Here is a 26,914-nt window from a genome sequence, read left to right as displayed (position 1 = left end):
TAGGAAATTGGTACAACCTTAGTCTGACACAGTGACCTCTTGACATTATGTTGAATTTGACTTCAAATCCTTGGAGTTCTTATTAAAATCATTGAGAATTAGTAACTTATTTGTTGATTGAAAAGTTGCATATAAAGATAAGAAACCTGATCTACAGGACTCAACTTTTATGGGTCAGCAGTGTGGGACAACAAACATCAAAATCTCCAGCATATTTACCGACTTGAAAAAGAATATATTCTCAATGAATAATCAGTGTTCCCGTACTATTTAAACCACCAGCTACAGAATGCATATTGAAACTGAATTTCAGTATTTTATTTTTATGTACATTTCAATATTTTTCACCTGGAAAGAAAAAGTCTAAATACAGACAGACTGTAAATGTTGTAAGTGTATAGCTCTCAACAATAATTTAGCTGAATATATGCTTTGTACAGAATGCTGTCTTCTTAAATGGAGTTTACAGCTACATTGATAAAATGGATTCCTCATTTCCTTGTTTTGTTTTTAACCTATAATAAGCAGAAGAAAGAGAGGAGAGAGAAAGAGACAATTACAAGTTAATATTAATCAGCAGCTGAAATAACACTGGTTAAACTATGTACAGTACAAACCATTCATACAAATGAGGACTAGGATATTGAATTTGTTACAATATTGTGTAATAAAGATAAGACAGACATTTACAACTTACAGGTTGCCTTTCAGGCATTTTTCTTTCCTACATGGTGATTGTAGGACTTCTCAGTTGGGGATGACTGCAAAGTTGAACCTATCTGTCTGAAGTGATGACTATCAGGACGCAAAAAATCATCAGGTCTGTTAACATGTAAATTCCAAATGTTTGCTCATCTTTATTTGTTCAATAGGCCCCCCCTGCAGAATAAGAGCCACCTAACATCACCTTGAATGTGCCCACAGTGTGCTGGAGAAAAGTCACTATCCTAAATTGTGTTCAGATCAAGAGAACTACTGAACTCTAAACACACACATATCCCCTGCCACCCACCCCCATCCCAGTTTTGAACAAGCAATTACTCCTACACAGTAATATTTACCAGTACAGCTACTTCAAGTGAAGGAATGCATGAATGGGGATTACTGATTATCATGTATTCAAGACTTAGATTTCCATAATATTGGCTATTTCCATAACCATTCTTTAGCTAATTAATCTGTTTTGCTTGATGACAGATGATCCTGAACATAGCAGACGATGAAAGTCATCTTAAGAGGTACCTCTGTAGATGCAAAGAGGAAGAAGGAAAGAGAAAGAGAAACCATATGTGGCATCATTTAAATAGTGATTTACAACTGGACTGATATGTAATGGAGCTGACTGGGCAGAAATGATTAGATTGGCTTCCGTTAACATATTTGCAGCCAGTTGATATCAGCAGCAAAATGTAGACACATTCTGGGCAAAAGTTGTGGCCTTCTTCTTTGAGGTAATAGCCCTGTCATATGACCTCTTTTATTTGATTTGATTTATTTTATTCCTTGGGATCCTCAGTCTTAGATGTATGGTCTGCTTCAACCTGAAGGGAAGTATGGTGTGTCGCTATGGTAGTTGTAATCTGGGCATACTTTCTGTACTAGTTTATAATCTGTACTATAAAAGGAAATGTAAATACAGATTACTTTAAAGGGCTTGGAGCAGAGCCATGAGACGTGACTTTGGGTTTGCTCCTGGTAACATGTTTTAGAAGGATCATAGTTGCAGAGCGTGTTCTTGGTGGCTTTGTCAACCTTTTCATACTCAATGCGGCAGTTGAAGGACTTGGAATCTTTGGCATCAATCACTGTTTGTTGTGCCAAGTCAAATTCTACTATTTTGGTTGGGGGCACCAAGCTCACTGATACATTCCCTTGGCCAGTTGAATTATGCCTAAAGTAAACACTGAATGTCCCGTTGCCATGATCAACTATTTTCCCAGTTATCAATAGGTTTAGCTTGACTGTCTTGATATTGGAATGAAAATCGCCCCAGCCAAACATTTTCTTAAACTTCCCAGTCTTGACAATGGGCCGTCGCTTTGCTCTGGATCGAGGCTCTTGAAGATCCGTGGAGTTCCTCAGCCACTCCCATAAATCTTGCTCCGAATAAGTTTCAGGAGCATCATACCGCATACTCAAATCTGTTTCATTTTCTTTTCTGCGAAAAGTCTGTGACAGCAGCCGGCTGATCGATAAGTCTTTGCTGCTTTCTGTCCATATGTGCTTTAGTATGGATTTGGAACTGCCTGCTTTTAGAAGTTCTGATTTGCCACCACTGCTTAAATTTGCACAGGTGACCTGAAAAATCAAGAACAAAAACACACTTAGACACATGAATACATATTCTGTTCCCTTTCAAATCTGCTGAACTGCTGGTCTAAAAGTAGCTCAAATGCTGTTACAGATAGTCCTTGACTTATGACTGTTTGTTTAATGATGGCTCATATGACAGCCTTGGGAAAAGTGACTTATGACCCAGCCTTGAAGTTACAATTGTTACACCATCCCCATGGTCACAAGATCACAATTTGGGCACTTGGCAACCAGTCTGCATTTAAACAGCTGAGCAACTTGTGTTTTATGAAATCATGATTTGCAATCTTCCCAGCCAACTTCTGATTTTTGCTTCAGCTGTCTCTCTTTTGGCTACTAGCTATAGCTTAAATGAAAAAGAATGTGCTTTTGTAAACCTTGTGCTCACATATCCTCCTTCCCTTTCTTCTTGTCTTTTATGTATGAGGAAAGGAATTTTTTTTTATTTTAGAACAATTTTAGAACAAATTGCAGTTTTTATTTGGTGGTATGTGATTTCATCTAAGCAAGGCTAATAAAATTATATCAAGAGAATTATTTGTTTAATCTCTAATAACCACATAAAATAGTTCTTTGTGTGACATATAAAACATAAAATCCAAATAACACAATAAAAAAACACTAAAATCCAAAACAACACAAATAATAAAATGTATTATAAAAAAATAACTGTTGCAGTCAAAATTTATCTTTGCTATATGGAGCTATTTTCTAATAGCTAAAATTTTAAGCGCTGAAGGTGACAAATCTATGGTTTTTTAAAGGGGGAAATATTAATTTTGACTTTTATTTAGGCTGAGAAAGCTTTTCTTTTAAATAAAAAAAATGCCTAAAACTAATGCAAATAACACTATCAAGCAATTTATCTTCATAGCAGCCATTCAGTTCATCTTTGAGTACTTATACCAGCATATTTTGTTGGAACTTACAGAATTGGCAAATCCATATGTCATAAAGTCAAAATAGAAGTATTCCTTCTACCTCCTGGAGGAGAGAAAGCAAGCCACAAGTCTCAGATTCATTCATAATCATCTTAACCAACCTTTCTACTATGATTCAAAATACTGGGTGTTATATTTTCCAACATCTACAGAACACCAGGTTAAAAAAGATTGGTTTCAAAGTAATCATCTGTACCAGTCTCATTTTGTTCATATAGCAAACTTTTTTGTTGGGAACTGCAAAATTCTATGATAGATCATAAATTAGTCCATTACTTGTACTAATGAATTCATACGTCACACCGAACTGTAATTATGGCTTTTATGTGAGTGCAATTCCCATGCTTGTAACCTGTAGCTTATATAAGCTATGTCTTAGTATGATGTGTGAACCAAATTGCAGTCTTTATATGAGTTCATGTTATGCAATCTTTGCTACATTATTTACCAAGTTGTTTCTTCCATTTATAATTAGTAAGATGTTTTACCATTTTTCACAAAGAATCAGAAGATTGCCACAGTTGAAGAAGGTGACAATTTGACAACTGGTCACAAAAGAGCAGTGTTATTTATGAAACATAATTTATTCTTTCCAGTTATATACTGATGTGAATAATATACCTAAGCAAATCTTACTATTAAAAGTCAGTTGTTTATTCATAATTTCAAAATGTAAAAGTAATATTTTAACATGGCAATATACAAATGATGGTAATGCTGGATAACAACTATCTTCTGCACTCTTTTCCCCCATCTATATTCATTGTCTTTGATGAAAGAGAATTTGGTTCTGAGGAGAAGAGCATTTGAGGAAAATTCTCCTGGTGGGTATGAAGTATGCTTGTAGTTACTTATTTAGCTATGAAGTTATGGTGTTAGCTACATTACACTTGAATTAATTCTCAAGGGTAGACCTATTGGAAACCTCCCTTATTCTTACTGGGAATATAGATCTGAAATGTGGAATCTCATTATACTGATAGCATTAACTCCTGTTGCTCCAATGTGTCCTTACTGGCCAAAATAAACAGGTCATTTGTGCCCAGTTCTATTTGACTATAACTTTCTAATTTGGAAGTTAATGGCATTAATGGCATTAATAGCCCTTTTACTGTTTACTGTATTTTTGTGTATTGCAAAATAGAAAAGATAGCTATCAAACAAGATTCATTCCACTGAACCATTCCCAATCAATTCACAGCACCAAATGTGACCAATATATCAGATACTGTTGGATCAGAAATCTTGAATTAACATACCTAACTAGGCAGTACCCCAGTATATATTTTTCAAGCTGCATCAGCTTTCTAATATAATACTTACTTTTTAAAATATATAACTCTGCACTACCTAGTTTTTTTTTTTACTTTTCCCTTTTTATCATTTTCTTCATTAAATGTTTACTAATGTTATTTCTTTATCTTTTGAAAAATTCTGTTGACTTATGTGCCTAGGTAGTTCAGAAAGATTTACTCTATTTCTCTCACCTTGCCTAAGGAATAGTGAGCAGAAATAAACTGAAATGTCACACATTCCCTTTCTAGAACTGGATAAAAAGAAATGATGCAAAACCGCCTTGGCATTTAAATAGCGTATCTATTAGTCAACCTTATAAGAACATTTTGGAATAAACAATAGGGGACTTTTCTAGTGCACTGATGAATCTCGGAATAACAGTTTCTGATTTATCAATCTTTCCCATCACCTTGATTGGTTGCAAAACCTATTGGCCAAAAATAATTTCAAAAATTCCTGCCTAAATATCTTATATAAGTCAAGAAAGAGATACATTCTTTACTAGCAATCACTCAATTTATATGCTGGCAGTCTTTCCAAAATCAGAGACCTTGCTATTGGAAGGAAATGTGAAGGGCTACTTAAAACAAATAAAGATAGATAAAGCCTTACAGGACAAATATGGCCATGTTTACTTGTACCTGAGATGGTTTAGCCAATATTTCCCTCTTTTTAATAGCAAGGATATTAAAATATACCTAGCTTCTGACAGCTATTTTGTATCCATATCTGAGATCAGCAGAGTAATTAAGGATGGAAGTTGTAACAAAACACATTGAAGGTCTGTCAGTTAACAAAGCAAAGCAGCCACAAAGATATCCTAGGAAAGGGGGGGAAGAATATAATTCTTAAGCAGCATTTTGAGAGCAGGAGTAAATGAGGAGAAGAAATAGTGATGAAAAGAGAAAATATGCCAATTTGGTATGGAAGAAGAACTGAGGCATGTTTACTAGCTCATCTGCCCATCTTCAATCAGAGAAAGGATAGGAGGTCCTAGAGACAATTCCACTTCATTCAGCTACTTTCAAAAATGCCTGCTCTGCCTTTGTCTCCCATTTCAGATGAAAATTTGTGTATGTATGTAGTATGCACCATGGTATTAACCCACAGATTGTCTCTGTATTTTGATGTGGCACTCAAAAGTTCATTTGAAATAGAAGCACTGGCTCATTTTAGCCTTATGAAATCCAAAATAAATGTTTTTTTTAAAAAACAACAACAACAACAACAAGAACAACAACTAGCTGAAAATGAAACAGTCTGCCAATCCTGATAGCAATAGCCACTTGCATTGCATTGGTTCTTTATAATGTTTAATTATTTGAAATGTGAACACTTTAAATTGTATGCTTTCCTGCCCCCCCCCGCTCGATTTCATTAGTTATCACATGACAAGCGTAGAAATGCAAAGTGCTATGAAGTCATGCCAATTGATTTGCAATGTTTTATTTACCTCCAACATTTTCTCCATTAAAATAAATAGAAACTTCTGACATGCCTATTCTCATATTTAATATTGCTGATGTTTCCATTGTGTCTGTTAAATGTTATGTTCAATTGCTTTGCAAAAACTAATCTTGTTCTTGCAATGGTTGTTGAAGCTAAGGCTGGGCTTGTAGTTTAATTTAAAGATAAATTAGGGAAGCAAAACATTACAACCACGAAACTATAATCAACAGTAAAACTTGTTGTCTATATCACATAATTCAGAATATGGCAAATGAAATACATGAAATTTACTTTTTATGCATGCAATTTGGCTGCATAAATATATACATACAATAAATGCCTTCATCTTCCCCTCCCTCCCTCCACTTCTGTTAGAAAGTTACTAAGGCCATGAGCTCTGTCACTTGGATTGTCCTCCAACTGGTAGGCTGATGACATCCACCTTTCCATCTTTTCCCCCACCACAGTCCAAATAAGTTGTTGAAATTCTAAATTTGTGTCATTAATGGATGACGATGATGTTGTTTAATGATGTGATGATATTTAATCTAAGATACTATAGGCTAAATCCATGGGATGTCTGTTTGTTCCCTAGAAATTTTTGATATAGTCATGATGGCATGCAACTTACATAAAATATACTTTATGTGAAACTGGGAAAACTTCAGCTGGTCCAAAATGATGAGGCAAGATCTCTGACCAAGCTATAACAAGGAGCATGTGTGGTTTCCTTGTTACAAATTCAATGGATAAAAGTCTGCTTTAGAACACAGTGGACAGTGCTGATTAAGAGCAGCAAAGCCGTATGTTCATGAGACAAATCTGTCTGTGGGGGGGAGGATCACATTGTTCTACATAAAGCTGCCCAGCTTTTAAGATCCTCTGGAGCAGTGCATCACTCTCTCCTGCTATTATCACAGCTTACACTTTAAAGAGAACTTTTTCAATTGCTGCTCCCCAGCACTATTGACACTTTCTTCAAAGGAATCTATGCCAGTTTCATTTTTGTTCTTTTTCTGCTAGGAAACAAGTGCATTTTTTAATTCAGAGAGGCTGACTTGCTGCTGAAAAAGCTGAAATCTGGTCTCAGAGTTCCACCCTTATCTACTCCAAAAAAATGAATTGTCTTCGCAAAGGGGGTGTTTGTTATGGGATAGCCAGGTGGTGATCCCAGAACCGTTGCGGCCCTCGGTACTATCTACCTTGCATGAAGGGCACCCGGAGGTGGTGCGTATGAAGGCTTTGGCCTATAGTTGCAACTGGTGGCCAAAGATGGACAGCAACATCACTTGCCAGGTAGCCATTTGCCAGCCTTGCCAATCATCATGACACCTCAACCCAAGGCTCCGGTACAAAGCTGGGAAGTGCCAAGAGCACCATGGTCCAGAATTCACCTAGATTTCGCTGGCCCTTATAGGGGTCAAACATTTCTAGTGGCAGTTGATGCATTATCTAAATGGGTCAAAGTGTCAGTAATGTCATCCACAAATGTGCAGTCTGTCATAGCAGCCCTTAGGCAGTTATTCACCACACATGGGATACCTGATATAGTGATATCTGATAATGGCCCACAGCTAAGGGCCGTGCAGTTTGCTGAGTTTCTAGCAGAATTAGGAATCCACCATGCATTTGTAGCCCCATTCAACCCCGTGGCCAATGGTATGGCCGAGTGAGCTGTCCACACTACTAAAGAGGCCCTCAGTAGGTTGAAGGGGAGGAGGAGATTGGCAGGAGAAGATCTCCTCTGGCAGCATGCTACCCCATGCCCAACAACAAACCTAAGTCCGGCTGAGTTATTAATGGGCCGGAGGATTAGAACGATCCTGGACCATTTACATCCCGAGTATGCCCGAGAAGCCTCCTCGGTCCTATAGACAGCCTAGAGGGGGTGGTTACAGGATTGGATATATGCTAGAAATTATGCTGGCCACCTTATGGCTACCAGGGAAAGTCAGGGAAATCACAGAACCCTGCTCCTATGAGATAGTGTTAGAAGATGACAGGGTCTAGAGGAGACATATTAACCAGCTAAGGGCCCGCCACGTCATGACAGATGTCAGTATAGAATCATCCAACCAGGAGCCAGAAAGGAGCCAACCACGGGGCACCGACAACTCAGCCGCAGAAGAGAGTGACCAGCCAGGGAACTTACCAGGGATTCCGCAAGTGCCTCCAGTGGCGAGAAGTCCAAGTCCAGAGGAGGCACAAGAGTCAACACAGCCCAGTAATTCCAAAGTTCAGATGAGCCCACCTGCATCTTCAATGGCCGCCAGCACACCAAGAAGATCTGGGCAGATCAGATTACACATGCACTAAGTATAGAGGGGTGTTGTGTATGGTAGTTTCCTGGTTCCACTAGGAGGCGCCATACTTGGTTCTAATTGGTTCCTGCTTGACAGCCGGCATATATAAAGAGCTTTCAAACAGGGTCTCAGTGTTTCCATTATCTGAGACATGTGCGTAGTGAAATGCCACGTTGGCAACCTATTAGCAATAAACTGTTAGCATTAGGAGATCTGGCTTGCCTCAGTCCTTCCCTCCACCCAAGTTCTCCCAGACAGAACAGTATCATCTTTAGCTTTTACTTATATGCTTTGCTTAACTAAGATTTTAAACTGATTACAACTAAACTGATGAATTACTGTATTTGAGAGAGGGAAGAGAGGGAGAGGGGGAGGGAGGGAGAGGAGAAAGAGAGAGAGAGAGAGAGAAAGAGAGAGAAAGAGAGAGAGGATGTTAGAGAGCTCCATCCCCATTGTTTTATAGGAAGCTAAGTTAAAAAAATATTGAGAAAACACCAAGGCATCTCACAAGACACACACGAAAATGTTAATCAACTTTGTGTTTGCAATTATAAAAACCTGAAGAAAAACAGCCATTCCACAAAAACCAAGAAAACCAAAACATAAAACAGACCTTAAAGGTATGTATATGGAAATAAATTAAAAATCAAAATATGAAGAATTGAAAGGAGTTCCATGAAAGAGGCCATAAATGGATGGCTGAAGATAAGCACCCTGCATTGCAATTATTATCTGGAGTCCTGCTTGTTAACATATTAGCCATAACAAGCTAAATGAGAAGTCTTAATTAACTGTTTCATTTGAAGCAACATAGTGCAGGAAATAATTTTACTAAGGTGGTATGGCTTTTTCCATGATTGTTTTTGCCCCAACTACACAAATTATCTTTCTTTTTCTCTACAATTATCACTTAACAAGCAACATGTTTTTATTATATCTGATAAGTGATTCTCTTTTGAATATCTTATACACTTACTACATGATCAATACTCTATGAATTTCAAGGGTCAAAGCCTCTTTTCTGATCATTCTTTTTTTCTTCAAGCCTAGGCCATTCCACCAGAATTGGACAGGATTCAAATTTAACTGTACAACATAGCCTTTAAACTCTTCTTCTCCACTGGACACTTTCAGAATAAATTTAAAGTGAACTCTTAAAGTCCAGTGCCAGCATCATCATTACAGGTCTTCTCTTTTTCTTTTTCATCATCTTCTTCCTCATATTAGTAGATTACGACGGCTTCTGAAAAATTCACAGCAGTTTCATTCTGTAGCAGATTAAAGTCTCCAAGAATAAATTAGAATGGGTTAAGAATATCTAACAGAGTTTTAAGGCTTTTGCATAATACAGGCATCATAGCATTTCTGTTCACTTTGAAATGAAACTCTAGCTAGGTAAATAACTTTAGTGAGGACCTGGTACTTTGATTCTACACTCCTATAAGCCCTCTTTTATTAATATTGCCGTTGCCATTTCTCATCTATGTGCTGAAAGGAATATTAAATAATTTTAGAATTTGCCTGAAAGGCCACTGAGCAACATTTTAATCAAACTGTACACCACCCCCACTTCATATATCCCACTTGTTGAAGACAGTGCCCTTTCTTAGATAAAAGTCAGTTCAAATATTCAGCAGCAACCTATGAAATAATATAGCTCCAGCCAAAGTATTAATTCTGCATAAATAAGCAATACAAGCATGTTTTTCAAACGCACTTTTATTAAATGAATTCCAGGTCTTTATTTTTATCACACCAGAGTGGACAAATTCCACTTTGTTGATATGATCTTACAAGAATATTAAAAGGACAAATGCTACTTTTGATTAATGGGAAGTAATGCTTCCTCTCTATTCTAAACTAGTTAAATACAAACCCAAGTTTGTATCTGATTCTTGAAACTAAATTATTGAATCTGGTCTTGAAACTAAAGTAGATTCAAACTATATAGAATGAAGGACAGTGAGGATGATGAGCAGATCAGTATAAAATTTGTCTAAGAACCATCAGAACAAGTCTATCTGAACTTAGATTGCTCAAATCTATGAGGAAAAACATTAGAATGAAAACAAAGAGTGAGGCTGAATGCTTTAAATTTCTATTGAGAAATCTATGTGTAGGCAAATCCAGGAAGCTACATATTCACATCAATTTTCATTAGGTTTTGATGCTTCCCTTCTGAGAAAAAGATCTGACCCAAGAATACCCAGGATCTGACACCTCTAACAGTGGGGCATGTTCAAGGAAACAAAAATAAAAATTATTATAATGGCCCTGGATATATACATTATGGAAACCAGTTCAGGAAATAGAATCTCTGAAACTGATATCCTCACCTATGTTTCAAAATCCAAGATAAATTGGGACATTAAGACAGTGATGCATTCATTTTTATGGACACCACATAGAATTGCAAGATGTATGATGTCAAAAAAAAATTGCAGGTGGAATGAGCTTCTTCAGAGGTAGCAATATCTTTATACTTAGATAAAAAAAGCTGGACCTTTTAAAACTTTTCCTTATAATAGCCAAAAGATGAAAGACCCTGTAAGGTGTCAATGAGATATAATATGTAAACTTATCACTGTGTCTATTGTACCTAACTGCTTACTTGTGAGGGTTATATATTACTTCACTCCAACAAGTCTCTGATCAATCAAGATCAAGAATTAAATATCCAAATAACAACTGTATAAAAATATCATACAAGTACATAATCACGAGAGCCTTTGAAAGTTACAAGAAAACCCAAAATAGTAAAAAAAACTGTTTTGTTTGAAAATTGTTTAAAAATACAAATAATCCACAAATAAAATCCAGCTGCAAAATTGTTATAACTACGATCAAAGGAAATTAAAGAATAAAACCATGTTCTATTTTTTCCTGAAACAATCCATTCTAAGTGGGCTTCTTTCCACTTATAATTCCATTCTCTGGGATACAGAAAAGGCCTTTATCATAGATGTATAGCTCTTGAGTAGCAACATAGGAAGGAAGCAGTTGTTTCAAATAGTACCATAACAAATGAAATAAATGAAGTAATTTATTAACTGAAATAATAAATAAAAACATTGTGTGCTCTGTTGTTGTGCTTTTTTATTATTTTATGGTGTTTGTCATATCTTGGTTGTTGTTTTTTTTGTTATATGTCACCTGGAGTTATAATCTAGCAAGTTGGGTAGTAATATTAAGCTTTAAAGGGAAAAAAGTATCTGTATGGTCACAGACTGCCCAACCCTGAATTAAGATGGTTATTTATGCCCTAAGGCAGGGATCTCCAAACTTGACAATTTTAGCACTTATGGACTTCAACTCCCAGAATTCCCCAGGCAGCATGATCCACAAGTCTTAAAGTTGCCAAGTTTGGAAAGCCCTGGTCTAGGTAAAAGGTTTGGAATGGAACAACAAAACAAACCAACGAAATTCCAATGTTGTTAAAATATGCCCAGATGGATTGTTTTGGAGTCTAAAAGATAACATTAAATGTATAGCAGGGGCAATCTATGAGTCTCTAAAAGAAAAAAAAAAAGAGGTAGAAGGGATGATTGTACATGTCTTGATGAAGGCGGAAGTCTTTTCTATTTTTCTATTCCCTTCTTTCTATTCCCTTCTTTCTATTTTTTTCATATAGAATGAAAAAATAAAGAAAGAATGAGAAAGAAGGGAGGTACTACCCAATTACCTGCAGGTTTCAGGAATATTAATTCTGCATTTATATTATTTTCAAATTTTGGAACTAAACATTTAAATATTTGGAATGCCCTGCTTATATTCAGCTAGGAATGACCCATCCATTTAAACATCTATTACTTTTAGACAACATGCCATAGCTTTTTTAATCACTGTACCTTACTTAATTAACAGTGTGAATTGATAGTCATCAAAATTAATCAAATTTAGTATGGAAATGCTTGGCTCAGGAGAGCTTTGATTCATTTCCTAGTGCATAAGAGAGATCATTAATTTAAGCTAGATGAATAGAAGGGCCTCGGGGTATTGACCCAGGAGTTGAGGGAGAGTGTTCAAATACTCAGTTGTCAAGTTTTATTTATAGTGGCCATAGATGTTGATTGCAATTTTATGACTAGGAATCCCACTTTCTTTGTATATGAAACAGTACATTGAATCAAGCTCAACTGAACATTTCCAAGGATTTTTTTTTACTTTCATACAAAAATGGTTTGCAACTGTCACCTTCCAGAATTTATTTTTACCTCCCAGCTTATAGTATAGTATTCCCGAATGAAGTCCTATTAAAAAATTGACCTGACCAGATAGTATTTGGCTCTCTGAAATCAGACAGTCTGTTATGTGTCCATATAGTCACCAGGAACTGAACTAAAGTTTCAGGAATTCATATTTTAATATAATTAATTTAAATGATATTTACTAAGCATTTGCAAATACTGGACTATGACTTTAATAAAATATATAGACATAGACTGAATGAATGAATGCCTGCAAAGCAAACAGCTTTAGAGGAAGCTCATTAAACCAACAACACCAATTAAAATTAAGATATAAGAATCTGCTGAATCCTATATACTAGATGCAAATAGGTTGAAAAATATAGTCCATTTAAATGCTTTGAGCAATATACGAATTTAGGTTTGAAGGCCATACAGGAGATCCTTACGATATCCGTGATTTAATCAACTTGAGAATCACACTTTAAAAAATGTATACAAATATATATGTTAGAAAGAATGTATAAATTACAGCAGAGGTGGGTTGCTCCCAGTTCAGCCCAGATCAGACGAACCAGTAGTGATGGCAGTGGGAGGCTCTGCCCATCCGCCTGGATGCTTCTGTGCAGAAGCGCATCGCATGTGAGCATACACACGTGCATAAGCAAATTAGTAGTAAAAAAATTGGAAACCCACCACTGAATTACAGATAGGTATATTCAAACTGAATTTTCCAGGACAGCAGTTTTGCAAACAACACACTCTGTATATATAAAATGCAGGAGTAAACTGTCCTTCTAAAAGTAAAGGTGTATTTGATGCAAAATGTCTGGGCAGAATTTAACAAGAACAAAAGATACTTATTGGAAATGAAAAAAATAGCATTTAGATTTATATACCTTATATACTACTTCATAGTGCTTTGCAGCCCTTTCTAAGCAGTTTACAGAGTCAATATATTTCCTCCAATCTGTGCCCTAATTTACCAACCTTGGAAGATGGAAGGTTAAGTCAACTTTGAATCAGTCAGGACTGAACTTCTGGCAGTCATCAGAATTAACCTACAATACTGCATTCTAACCACTTCACCACCACAGCTCTCTTAATTAATGAAAATTAACATAATTTCCTATGCCTAGCTAGGTAGCAGATATGAACTACAGTATCTTCATCTGTTTCATTATCACAAGGAATTTATGGAGTGACGAGGGCTAACTATAAGCAATGTTTGGTTAGTTTATTGGTTGGAACCTTCCATCATTTCATGTTTTATTAAATAAATAAGGTTTATGCTTCTCCATTTGGTCTATAAATTTGTTTTTCATTTTTTAATATTTATTTTTAAAGTAATCAAAAGATAACCTGTAAAGCAGAAACAAAACCAAAGCAGATTTTTTTTTAATAATCTATTGAAAATCCCCGATCCTGAATCACTTTAAAGAATTTAAAAGGTAACATGTGCAGCTCTGCAGTCATTTTCCTAACACTATTCATTTGAGTATATCTTTGTAGTCCATGAGGATTAATTAATACATATAAATATATTCACACACAACATATTTGCCATTTTTGTTTAGTTTCTTCAAGGGAACACAGATATCTCTCTTGTACTTTGTATCACACAAACAAGATAATATATACCTTTATTGAGTAATAAGAAGTGCAATATTGCCTTTCAGATATAGGTTTGCCCAATCTTGATGAGCAAGAATATCTGATAGAGCCCCTCCCCCCTTGAATGAGGTATAGCCGGAGAGGACTCAACAGGACTATCTATAGAGATTCTTAGTCATTCAGGTCATGGTAGTCCCAAAGATCATCCACACCCATTTGCACTATCCAGATGATCCTGAGGATACAAATAAACCTCCAAGTGGTCCCAACAACTCTCAGAAAGAGTGCTAATGACTGTGACTGCCACAATTCAGCCTGAAATGAAGAAGCTTCTTGGATAAGAGCAAAATGTCTTTGAGGAAAAACAAAGTCCAGTTGCCTTTTGAAAAAGCACCTTTAAAAAAGCACCTTTGAAACAGCTTAAACTCAGAGACAAATATAGCTCCTAATTTTTATCTAAAAGCTGGTAAAAATGGTTCTTTTTTAAAAAGTCTTTCAACCCCATTTGTATGGACTCATCAATACCAGAATAGTTGTCATTATTTTGCATTATTATTATTTTAATATTGGTGGTCAGTGTGTTTTATATTTCTGAAAACACCAAAGGTCTATTGGAATTGAAATGGTCAATAGATTTTATAAATAATAATAAATGCAATGAAACTTTAGTTAATAAGCATGATTTTTTTTCACCTAGTAAATAGTGAAAGCCATAAATCTGAAAGAAAATAATAAAATTACATTATCATGCAACGCAGAACGGCATGCCACTGTAATATACTGCTTGCTAAATAACATCCAATATGTTCATATATTTAGGGACATTAAAATGTAAATGTTAAACAATTTGGAAGAGTGCTGGTGTTTCTTGAAGCTCTTGAAAATTCATTCAACAGTTCTTGTTTTCTTTTAATCAAATAGGGCATATCAATAAGTGTGTTTATCAATTGATTGATCTAAATGTACAAGGTTTATCTTGATTTGCAGCTCGATTAATAAGAATGAGGAAAAATACAAGTAACAGTCAGAATTTATAGTTTTACTTGCAGTCTATCTAGATTTCAGTTACTTCCACACTAACCCAATTAATTTTTCACTTTTAAAATGTAACAGGCAATTGATAATGGCTACAATTCAAATTATACATATACAAAACTAGACTGCAACTCATTGAAACCGAAGGGCTTTAACGTCATTCACTTCTGCTTATTTTGCTTCATTCATGTTTTGCTTTGTTTTTTCCCTAACTTCCCCAAAATCTTTATAATACATTCAACATTGATTAATTACCTATGACACACACTGTCATTGTTATTGGGAAGTATGATAAAGCAGCTTGAATTCAGGGACACAGATAAGCAAATATCCCACATTGGCTGAGCACTATCAGCATTCTCCAAAGATTATTATTTAAATGTATAGCATCCTCAATTTATAAACCTTCGTTTAGTGATCATTCAAAATTACAACGGTACAGAAAAAACTGGCTTAAGACCATTTTTCACATGCATCCCTATGGTCACATGATCAAAATTCAGGTGCTTGGCAACTGACTCACATTTATGACGGTTGCAGTGTCACAGGGTCATGTGATCACCTTTTGCAACCTTCTGACAATCAAAGTCCACAGGAAAGCCAGATTCACTTAACAATTGTGTTACTAACTTAATAACTACAATAAGTCACTTAACAACTGTGGCAAGAAAAGTCCTAAAATGGGGGAAAACTCACTAACTGTCTCACTTAGCAACAGAAATTTAGGCTCAATTATGATCGTAAGTCAAGGACTGCCTGTATTAAGAAGAACTTCTCTTTTCAATGATATCCATTGGGTTGCATACATGACATTCTTTTGAATAACCTGTATGGGATAATTCCAAGAAACATTAAATCAGCCTTAACTGGGTTTCCTCCAGACAAGAATTTAGAGAGTTGTAGTTCCATCATATCTGGAGGTTGATAAAGACATTACAAGCGTTGATAAGCTTCAGATTTGTTATCTTCTCCATATTTCCAGGTTGGCAGTAAAGGCTTTCATCACTAGATTGCATTCATCTCTGATTGCCATATCAAAAGAGAGAGGTACTTTCTATTTCCCATGACCAAAGTTAGTCCACTTAGAAGTGATCCCAATGATACTCCAAAGAAAGCAACATAAAGAGGCACTGCAATATTTAATGTTCCTAAAGGCTGACCACTAAAATGGATGATTATAAATACTTGGGTAAAATAATATAAATAAGTTATGTTACATCCAATTCTGATTTTAGTTTCAAGAAGTGATAGATGCAGACACACATACATACATATCCATACATTCATGCTAGTTACTTTGACAGCTAGCACCCAGATATATCATCCCTGCCTTTTATCTATGGATTTGCTGCCTGAAATTACATTTCTGCAGTGCCCCTCACAGAAGCTTTATGGTATAAATACTGCTTAGTTTATAGTGTTGGTCACCAGAGGGATGGCATTGCTATTCAGAGCCCTGTCTCATTACAAAAGATTTATAAATGCAGTTTGCTTGAAAGATTTATAAATGCAGTTTGCCCGATTTCACTGAAGTTCCTTTAGTGTAGAGTGCAAAACCTAGAAAAAGAAATTCAACAAATGTGCTGGGAATTTTATAGCCAGTGACATTGATACCAAAATCAAAATCCTCAATTTAATTTCTGCTTGCAGTAAAAAAGATTTGTTTTGTGATCTGTGACAAATTGTTTTAAAAATTCAGTCAGAAAACAAGGGGACTGCCAACAGAGACAGAATACACTTAACAGCATAAACCTGTATTGTTGTACTACACTAGAGCCATGGGTTATAAGATTAGCGTAAGAACATTATTCCTCTGAATTAATAAAATCTGTCGTATACACTATCACTAAATAAAGCCTGCCACAGCCTGACTCATAAATAAAATAATGTATTGTAGTATGCTGTCTTCCATAGTAGTTAAGATTTCAAAATTCCAACAGTAGCATAATTCTATAAATTTTATATAATCTTCACTGGCAATCTTTCAGTTAAACACAGTAGCCTTATTTTGGCATTACAAATGCAGAACTACTCAACTTTATCAGTTTACAGGATTGTGTGGTAAAGCCTTTTCTGCCAACCCTCCTTTGCTGCTAATGTTTAAGCTGCAAGCATAAACATTTGATGAGAAAAGGCCCTGCTGATGAGATGTCAGGAGATGTGATCTAACACAGTGGTCCCCAACCTTTTGGGCACCAGGGACTGGTTCCTTGGAGAGAGGTTTTTCCGCAGACCAGAGGGGGTGTGGTTTCCCTTGCTGCTGGCATTCCACAGATGAGGCTTCCCTTGTTTGCCTGGACTGGTTTCTGGCATGCCTCGGACCAGGTTGGGGATCCCTGATCTAGCAGAGTATTTGTTCATTGAGTGCTCTACTCTTGAAATCCTTTCATCATCTGCTGTAAGTTTGCCATGTTGTGCTGTAAGTTTGCCATGTTATGCTGTAACATGTTGTTCCATGTTGTGCTGTAAGTGCTGTAAGTTTGCCATGTTAACCTTGAACTTGCTCAAACTCCTACCTGTCATGAATTTGGAACATTAGCAAGCAATGTCCTAGAGCAGGGATGTCAAACTCGACTTCATTGAGGGCCGCATAAGGGTTGTGTTGACCTCAGGGGGATGGAGTGGGCATGGCCAGATCAGCAACACTCTACCAGTGAAAACGGGGTCCTGAGTTCCATTTTTGGCTGTGACAGCCTCCTGGAATGCTCTGTCAGGAAAAATGGAGCTCGGGAAGGCCACCCATGGCCTTCCTGAGCTCCATTTTGTTGTCAAAGGCACTGTGGGCCCATCCTTCACTGTTTCCAGGGTGGCCAGATCTAAGCACCCCGCAGTCCAGATCCTGCCTCCGGATCATGAGTTTGATACTCCTGTCCTAGAGGGTAGGCAGACTATAAATGTATTTGTAAAGACATCAATAACTATAATTGGCTATTGAGAATGTAGTATGGTATCCTTAGTTGTAGTTAAGTTCAGTTTCAACCTTATTAAAGATGGAGGGCATGAACCAATATTTAAAATTTGTCTGGAAAAATCCCAGGTAATGTATGCAAATGAAACTTTCCTCCATGTTTACAGGTACCATCTGGCGTTTCCATCCACATAGTATTGAAAATTACTATGGGTCATTTCCAGTTTAATTTGCACTCAATTCACTCCCAATCAATTTCTATATCCAGATCAGAGGAAGCGCACACACGACTTGTGTGACAAAAATATAGTTGGCAAAAATATAGTTTGACATTTATTTATTAAACATTATCAAAATGTCCAAAAAAAAAAACCCCTCAGAGAAAATTGAAGATTAAAGCAGAAATAACTTGAACAACCAGCAAACATTTATTCACCAACAATAATACATAATCTTGAAAGTAATATTGTGAGTGATCTGCATGGATGTTGGTTGTTGTTCCAGCTTTAACTGACCTCAGCATCAAACTGAAATATCACACCAAGTGAACTTTGTCTAATTTGCACCACTAAAGGTAAACTTGGGTGGTAGAGTTATGTATCCAACACATAAAACAGTAGATTTTTTCAGGGTGGAAAAAAATTCTGCCATAAGAAAAAATGAAAAACACTTTAGATTTTAATGTTCCTAATCATAGCTTCTAGCTGTGATGGAGATAAACAACCTGAAGTTTCAATGCAATATGTCACCAAACAACAGTTGCTAGAGAAAAGAAATAGAAGATAATCACTACTATCAAGTCTTGCTGATGAGTTTCTGAATCATCTAATTAGACACTGTAAGAAAAATAAGGCTAACCAAAATAGATTAGTTTATTTTTATTTTTTCTTAATAATGGGAAAAGGTAAGGAGATACATATGGTACTTAGGCTTTCTTGACTTTCTCAGCCCCAGCCCATTTTTTTCTCTCTCCCTCATTCTCTCTCATACAAACATACACATACACTTACACATGGACACACACATACTAGATATTTTTATATCTGTCTTTGTATTCATAAAGGCTAGAAATGTGACTTCAAAACACAATGCTATATTTCCTAATATGGCACCCAATCCTAATTTCTGTTTTCATGCATAATTGTTTAATATGATATATGTATTCCTAACCATGATTCTTTACTTAGTTTGAGAATCTTGGGCTAGGCCTGTTATTTTTTGCCATAACAGGCTTCTTCAACTAGTACATGCGAATTGCAAAGCCACTTAGTCATGCTCTGTGGGAATTCTGGAAATTGTAGGGCCAGTACATTGGAAGGTATTTAGAAAAAGCTCCTGTGGATTAATAAAACATTTCTTGTAGTCTTATTTCTCTTGGAGCGAGAAGGTATCAGGAAAATACAAGATGTTATAGAAACAAGTGTCCAAAGAATAAGGAGACTTCTTGATCCTGGTTGGAGAATTCTGTAGCTTGAAGTCCATTTAAAGTGGCTAAGGTTAAGCAACACTGATTCAGAAATTTCTCTTTATTGTTAAAGCCATGCAAGAGGTAAAGTCCTAACAGTTTACTTCATTCCTAGTAACAACAAGAACAACCCCCTCCCCCATTTTATGTTTGCATTTCAGTATATATATGGTTGCCTACTTTTGAATCATCACTTATTTTGTTCTGTACATATGCACGTGAGTAATATATTTGTGTTTTATTTTTTAGATAATTATATGCCACTCAAACACAGAAGGTGCATGGAGCACTGTTACCTTACCACCAAAGTTGTTTCCTATTATTTTTTTACTTGCATTTTTAACGTTACTTTTGAACTGCTAGGTTGGCAGAAGCTGGGACAAGTAATAGGAGCTCACTCCATTACATGGTACTAGGGATTTGAACCAAACTGCTGGCCTTTCTGATCAACAAGGTCAGCATGTTAGCCATTGAGTTCTGCTGACTAGCAGGGATTTGATCCTCCTCACTAGCTAAAGGTTGACTCAGCTTTCCATTCTTCCAAAGTTGTTAAAATGGGGATCTAGATTGTTGGGAGAAATATGCTGACTCTATAAAGGTCTTAGAGAGAATTCTAAAGCATTGTCAAGTGGTATATAAGTCTAAGTGCTCTTGCTATTAAAATATCAATTAAAACTCATTTGATCATATACAGTGCTGATCCAATATAAAATTTCTATGTTTTCTATAATGTCCAAAAAGGACAAGTAAAAATTACAAATCGTGAGCATTAAAATAGAATGACTTGCAGATTCAAATGCTGGCAAAAGTATTCTTTCTCCACCAGAGATCCCAAATAAATTGGATGTATTGAATTAGGCATAAAAATGAGATGTGACAGGAGAAAGTTGTAAAACTTCTTAGCAGAAGCCTAATATTGGCAAAATCATGTTTTAAAAAAGAGAAGGTTTTATAGTTTTTGTAAATCTGCAATCTACTGTCTGGAAAAGGAGGGTTTGATTCAGTAAAGGAACAGATGTTTGGTAAGATAACATAGAGATGCTGTCAGAGACTATAAACTAAACTTGAAGGAGTGAAAAAGAAAAATGTTGTATATTAAACAAAAAAGCTGAAATAAGGTAAAATAAAAAGGTATGATTTTTTGTTAAAAATAAGGGAGGGAGAGGGGGAGGGAGGGAGGGAGGGAAGGAAGGAAGGAAGGAAGGAAGGAAGGAAGGAAGGAAGGAAGGAAGGAAGGAAGGAAGGAAGGAAGGAATAAATCATATGGTCCATTGCTGTCACTCATTAACCAATTGTTGTGAATAACTTGTATGTTTAAGAAGAAACTCTTTTGCTTCACTATATTCCTTGGGTGTGTATTAATTACATTCAAATAAAACAAACCATGCCATGTAAACTCTTATAGGACAGATTAGGAACACTAACAATTTGAGGATATTTTTATAATATCAACATTAACTAGGATTGAATATGATATTTGAATAAAAATATCTAATTAAATGATCAGCCATTAATAAGAATGTATGTATGTATGTATGTATGTATGTATGTATGTATGTATGTATATGTATATGGCTGTGCATGTGTGTATGTGTTTGTGTGTGTGTGTGTGTGTGTGTGTGTGCACACGTGTGTTCCAGCATAACTCTAAATTTAAATTAAACTTGGTACACAGATGGCTTAGTCTCTGGACACAAATATTGTTGGGGTAAGACACCCCTAAAACCCCTTGGTGTTTGTGTTAAGATACAGCCTGTTGTGCCTTAAAATGGCTTTTACTGTACATCGCAGTGGAGTTGTCACAGTAACGTCTTCACAGTACTCCACAAGTACTTCCCTCTGGTTAAGAGGAAAAATCCAACATTAGAAATTACATTTGGTCCTGACATTTCCTCCTATAAATATATACCAAATAAATGCTGGGTTATGGGCTAGTACTATTATAAATTTAGGATTAGATCTCTCATACTGGGTCCATATCAAATCAGAAAGAAATAAATCAGGAATCTCTTAAAAATTTATCCTTGCCATCTGGAACAACAGTGAACAAGATTTGTCCATTATTTCAACTTTTCAAAAGATCGGCTTTTCACTAGGGCTCATTGGCAGGAAAGCTGAATAACAATTTTAAGAAAGATTAGGAACAAAAAAATAAATTTGTGGAAAACAAAGCCTTCCAAATGAACATAGGAAGTCCATAAAACTTGACAAGAAATTAGCAAGGATGTTTTGAAGTGTAAATTTACTGTGCAAACAGTAAGTATGCCCATATTCCAAATATCTCATCAGTGCCTTTATGTAATATTTTCTCCATTCACAAACTGAAACAAGATCTTCCCACCTGCCAGAAAATTAAGATCTCCATATTAAATTGTATTTTTTTTCAACATTAGATTATAGCTACAATATTGTTCCTGGCATGGAAGTATTATTGCTTACACTGATGTTGAAACAATAGAATGTCCTTTGTCATTTTGTATATGCCGTCAACTCTCCAGCTTTATGAAATATTGAAAAGTGAATATCAATGGTTACATTTGGGGGGGGGGCAATTGATTAATAAGAAAACTGCTGAACTGAAACTGCAGTTACATAGAAACCCTATACAAAAGGGTCATGGCAGGTTTTGACCTTCCTCATCAGCATTGGTCAACTCTGAACAGGATCCATACCCAACATGGTATCTGCCAGGACTCATTGTTTAAGTGGGGTCTTGTCTTTGCTCTTCAGTGTGACTGTGGTGTTCCTTGACAAAATATCCCTCACATATTAATTTTTATAATTCCTCTCCCTTTCATCTGTAACATGTGATATTTAAGGACTATGCATACTTTACAACAGGAATGTCAAACTCATGTTGTCAGAATGGTGTCATGTGATGTATTGTGTCACCATTAAATTTAATATTCTTATTTTTAGTAAGAAGACCATTGTTGTAAAGTAGGGCTGTCAAATTCACGGCCCATAGCTTAGATGCACCACGCATATTAAATTTAATGGCGACTCAGATAAATATCTTGACCCAGACTAATTTCGATTGCTCATATAATGTTTAAGTAATATTATCCAATTAGAATTTAGACAATTATAAAAACCCATTAGGCTTAATCCACCATAAATTCTTCTCAGCATAACCAGTGTTTCAAGGTAGCTACTCGTTCAATGAGATGTTTATTTATTTATTTTTAATATTTTTTATTATTTCTAAAACTACCTAAAAAAGCAATATCTTGGGATGAATTTTTGAAGTTGTGGAACATCAGTATTGGTCTTTAGGTCCCTTTTCCAAAACAGTAACATTTGCCCATCCAAATTGTTTCTATTGACACACAATTTCATTGCCACTGGTACCATGTTCATTTTTACATGAGTTCAGAGTGTCTGGGTGTCACTGTTTTGCCATAGACATCCAAAGTTTATATTTTTTTTACATGGAGGCATATTGTGGCTGTACTGAGTTTTAAGTCAGCATTTAAGTGTTCATACTTGCTATGGAATTAAAATGTTGAATAGGCAAAGGAAGGTTAGAAGTTATATAGTTGGAGAAACAACAAGCGTGGCAGAAAGCAAAACCAAGAAAAACATACACCTTGCACTCTGAGAAAAAAAATGTGATTACTGATATATTCAAATTCAGACTATAAACGCCTCAGTTGCCACAACCTGTCTTTATAAACTCAAGAAACTGCAACGTGCTCTACATGGGGCAGCCCTTGAAGAGCATTCGGAGACTTCAGCTTGTCCAGAATACAGCCGCGCGAGCGATCGTGGGTGCACCTCGGTTCACCCACGTAACACCTATCCTCCGCGAGCTGCACTGGCTGCCTATTGGTCTCCGGATACGCTTCAAGGCGCTAGTCGTCACTTATAAAGCCCTTCATGGTATTGGACCTGGGTACTTGAGAGACCACCTGCTGCCAATCACCTCCGCTAGACCGATTAGATCCCACAGATTGGGCCTCCTCTGAATTCCATCCGCCGGCCAGTGTCAACTGGCGACTACCCGGAGGAGAGCCTTCTCTGTGGCTGCTCCGACCCTTTGGAACGAACTCCCCATGGAGATTCGAACCCTCACCACCCTCCAGGCCTTCCGCAAAGCCTTTAAAACCTGGCTGTTCCGACAGGCCTGGGGCTAAAGAGCTGTTGCCCCCATCTTGAATGGTATGACTGTTGTGTGTTTTTAAATTATGTTTTGTATGTATCATTTATTTTTTATTTTTGTCTGTACCCCCCCCCTTCCCTGATTTGATTTGTTAGCTGCCCTGGGTCCCCTTCGGGGGGAAAGGGCGGCATATAAATATAATAAATGAAATGAAATGAAGAAAGCTCCATTTACATTATTAAAATATATAAGTAATATTACTTCTTTGCTTAAATTTATGTATCCCTCTCAAGTCATACGTATTAAAATAAATGATACAACAGTAATAAAGATACAACTATGAAACATGAATAAATAAGAATGATAAATATACAAAAGCCAGTTCATGGAATTTAAAATTAGTCTCTTATATGAAATATATATAGATGACCTTCAAACTTATAATATAGATATACTATATATGCAGTTCTAGTCAGTTCTATTAACTGAACAACTTTTGCAAATAGTGTCCTTATTACCCTAAAACCCATATTCTTTTTGCAATAATGTTCTCGAAGTTATTATGTACAGAACTAAGTAAAGTCCTCTATAGAAATTAATCCAGGGATGGGCTTCAAAAATTTTAGCAAGAAGTTCTCTGCCTGGTTGCTGGGTTGGCATGGCCTAGTTGGCCTCTTGCATCGGGGGGGGGGGATTTTCCTGGGCTCTGGAGGCTTTCTGTGAGCCTTCGGGAGGGCAAAAATGGCCTCTCCAGGTTCTGAAGGCCAGAAACAGGCTCCTGAACTTCCAGTAGGCCTATTTTTCACTCCCCTGAGCTTCCACGCATGCCCTGCACTTGCCTGCATCCAAAACCGGCTGTGTGGGGATTCCTGGGAGGGGAGCCAGAAGTGGGATTTGGGGGTTCTCCAAACTGCATAGAATCTTAGCTAGAGGTTCTTCCAAATCCCCAGCAGTCCACCCCTGAATTAATCTCTATTGCCTTTATTGAAAACTTGTACATAAAATATGTCTCTTCCTCTGGCCTTCTAGGGGAAGAGCTCTGTTTCCTGACCTTAAGACTCAATGGGAAACCAGTCTGAAGAGAATCAGTTTGATATAGAGGTTAAAGCACCTTGTTAAAAACCACAATAATGTGAATTTTAGTCCCAATTTGGGGTTGAAAACCAACTACATGATTTTGGACTGGTCACTCTCTCTCAGACCAACTCAACTCATGGTTGTGGATAAAAAAGTAGGAGAAGTTAGGACTATTAGATATATTTACCACCTTAAGTTATTTATAAAGTAATAAATAAGGATTTTTTTAAAAAACAAACAGGTAAATAATAATAAAGATGAGTGGAAAAGGAGATTATAAACGATATCCAATTTTTTAATAATCATTCAATCCAATTTTTTAATAATCATTCAATCCAATTTTTTTAATAATTATTCAATGCTGATAGAAGGAATTGCAAAAAAAAGATTTAGATGTAGAACTATATGTACCTTGGTTTACAAATGAGCTAGTACTCTGCATTATCAGCATCCGCCCTTATGCATATTGCAATTAATGCATATATAGGTAATGCAAATGTTTCCTTCAAGATAGTACTTTTTACAGTTCTCTAGTGATTAAACATGACAATTTTAGAGTGGTAGGTAATGCTCTATTTGTAAAACTTGAATAGGGTTTTGGAATCCAATAGATTTAGATAACATGACCTTGGAGAAGGTTGTTTTAACTGGTGGGCTACAATAACGTATGTTATACATATTCCCTACAGATCATCAACATCACAACTGAATTATTTATCAAGTCAGGAAGCCAGAAACTTATTTAGTAAGTTTCTATTTAGTGCTCTGTATGCTAAAAAAAAAAATTCTGAACACAAGAAGATATATTTCTTAGTATTTTATTCATCAGTCTAGATTTCATATAATATGTAAAAGAACATTTTTTATTATTTTAAATATAAGAAAAAGAATGTGAACTAGAAGAAAATTAAGGAAAACTGCACTGGCTGGAACAGAAAAAAAGAACATAAACATGAAAAGGCAAACAATTAGGAAATGAAGCAAAGAAAAATAAATTGTTGATGTAAACATAGAAAAGCAATTTTTTATGTTTGAAAAGGTTCCAAACATAGGAACCTTCTAGGTATAAGACTATTTTTTTCTTATTTAAAAGTAAAATAATAAGAACCATATCTGTCTATCTCACAAAAAGAAAAAAAGGGAATTAAAAATGGTACTCTTTGTAATATTCAGTATTTTCAGGATTTGAGCTTGTCCTTCCACAAATCTGAATTTCTTTCTTGACCTAATTAAAATATTAAACAAATCCCTCTTCTTGAATCTTTGCTGCTCCTAATTAAGTAGTGGATTTTCTTTAGTCAAATTAGCATTCCTATCCTTTATATAGCTAAAATAAGATATGTAAACCATATTTTTAAAGTTCTTTCTTTAATATATTATATGGAATTTTAAAAAACCTTCCCAACTTGTTCCATATGTCCCTTTTCCCCTTTCTCCTAGATGGTTCTGCATCTAGGAGAAAAGTAAATACATATATTTTGTATTTACTTTCCACTTCAGAATTCCAGGATGGGTTCCATCTGGCCTTGGAGCTTGGACAATCTAATATCCTGATCATCTGTTCTGGCATGATCCTGATTTCCCTCAGTATTTCTTGCTCCTCTCAGGGGAAATTTCTGTCTGTTTCCAGCATCTGTCCCACATCTTCTTTTATGAACACAGAGGTAAATCATTAAATTAATGTCTAGAGAGCCTGTCGATAAATTACCATAGTATTCTCTGTTATGGATTACTGGTTGCTATGGTGCCTAGAATGTTATTTCAGCCTGATCCAAAATCCAATGAAGCTGACAGACCACTTCAAGCCAGTTTGGTCCCTTGGCTATTTAAAACCAGTATGATATAACTAACAACATTCCACAAACACCATTATATCCTAATTCATTAGAATATTTGAAGTGTGAAAAGGTCTGGATCTATTTCTAGGTTTCTGGATGATCTGCAGTTGATAGGACAAAGAGCTAACTCAGGCTGAAGCATATTTGCCTTTCTGGGAGCAGTCTCTCCAACCTTCCTTTGATAAATAGGGAAATAGTAATTGCAAAAACACTTGCTCCATATCATAGATTATACTGTGAAATGAAGAACAAAAGCACCATTCAACTTCAAGACTCAATACATTCATAAAATCCAAATTCTTTAATTTTAAGAGTTTGTCTGACTCCAGAAGTTAGAGTTCTAGTACAACAAAGAACTGGATCCCTCAAACCATTACATTAGTTGG

General features: G+C 36.0%; 1 protein-coding gene across 5 annotated transcripts in view; it reads right to left on the bottom strand.

Moving 5' to 3' along the window:
• Positions 1 to 296: 296 nt before the first annotated feature.
• Positions 297 to 26,914, bottom strand: part of NXPH1 (neurexophilin 1) — a 197,142-nt gene continuing 170,524 nt past the window's right edge. For 2 of the 5 annotated variants that reach the window (XM_014054493.2, XM_087712742.1), the window contains exon 3: positions 297 to 2,298. In XM_014054493.2, coding sequence (XP_013909968.1) covers positions 1,537 to 2,298 — 762 coding nt within the window. In that variant the 3' untranslated portion in view covers positions 297 to 1,536. The remainder of the gene's footprint in view (positions 2,299 to 26,914) is intronic. The other 3 variants (XR_015696339.1, XR_001312824.2, XM_014054494.2) reach the window with 3 other exon arrangements.

The sequence above is a fragment of the Thamnophis sirtalis genome, unplaced genomic scaffold, assembly GCF_051295495.1.
Source record: "Thamnophis sirtalis isolate CommonGarterSnake01/CBP01778 unplaced genomic scaffold, rThaSir2_p1.2 scaffold_4, whole genome shotgun sequence".
Taxonomy (NCBI): domain Eukaryota; kingdom Metazoa; phylum Chordata; class Lepidosauria; order Squamata; family Natricidae; genus Thamnophis; species Thamnophis sirtalis.
Note: the sequence above shows the minus strand (reverse complement) of the source record. Positions and strands in the feature narration are given on the sequence as shown.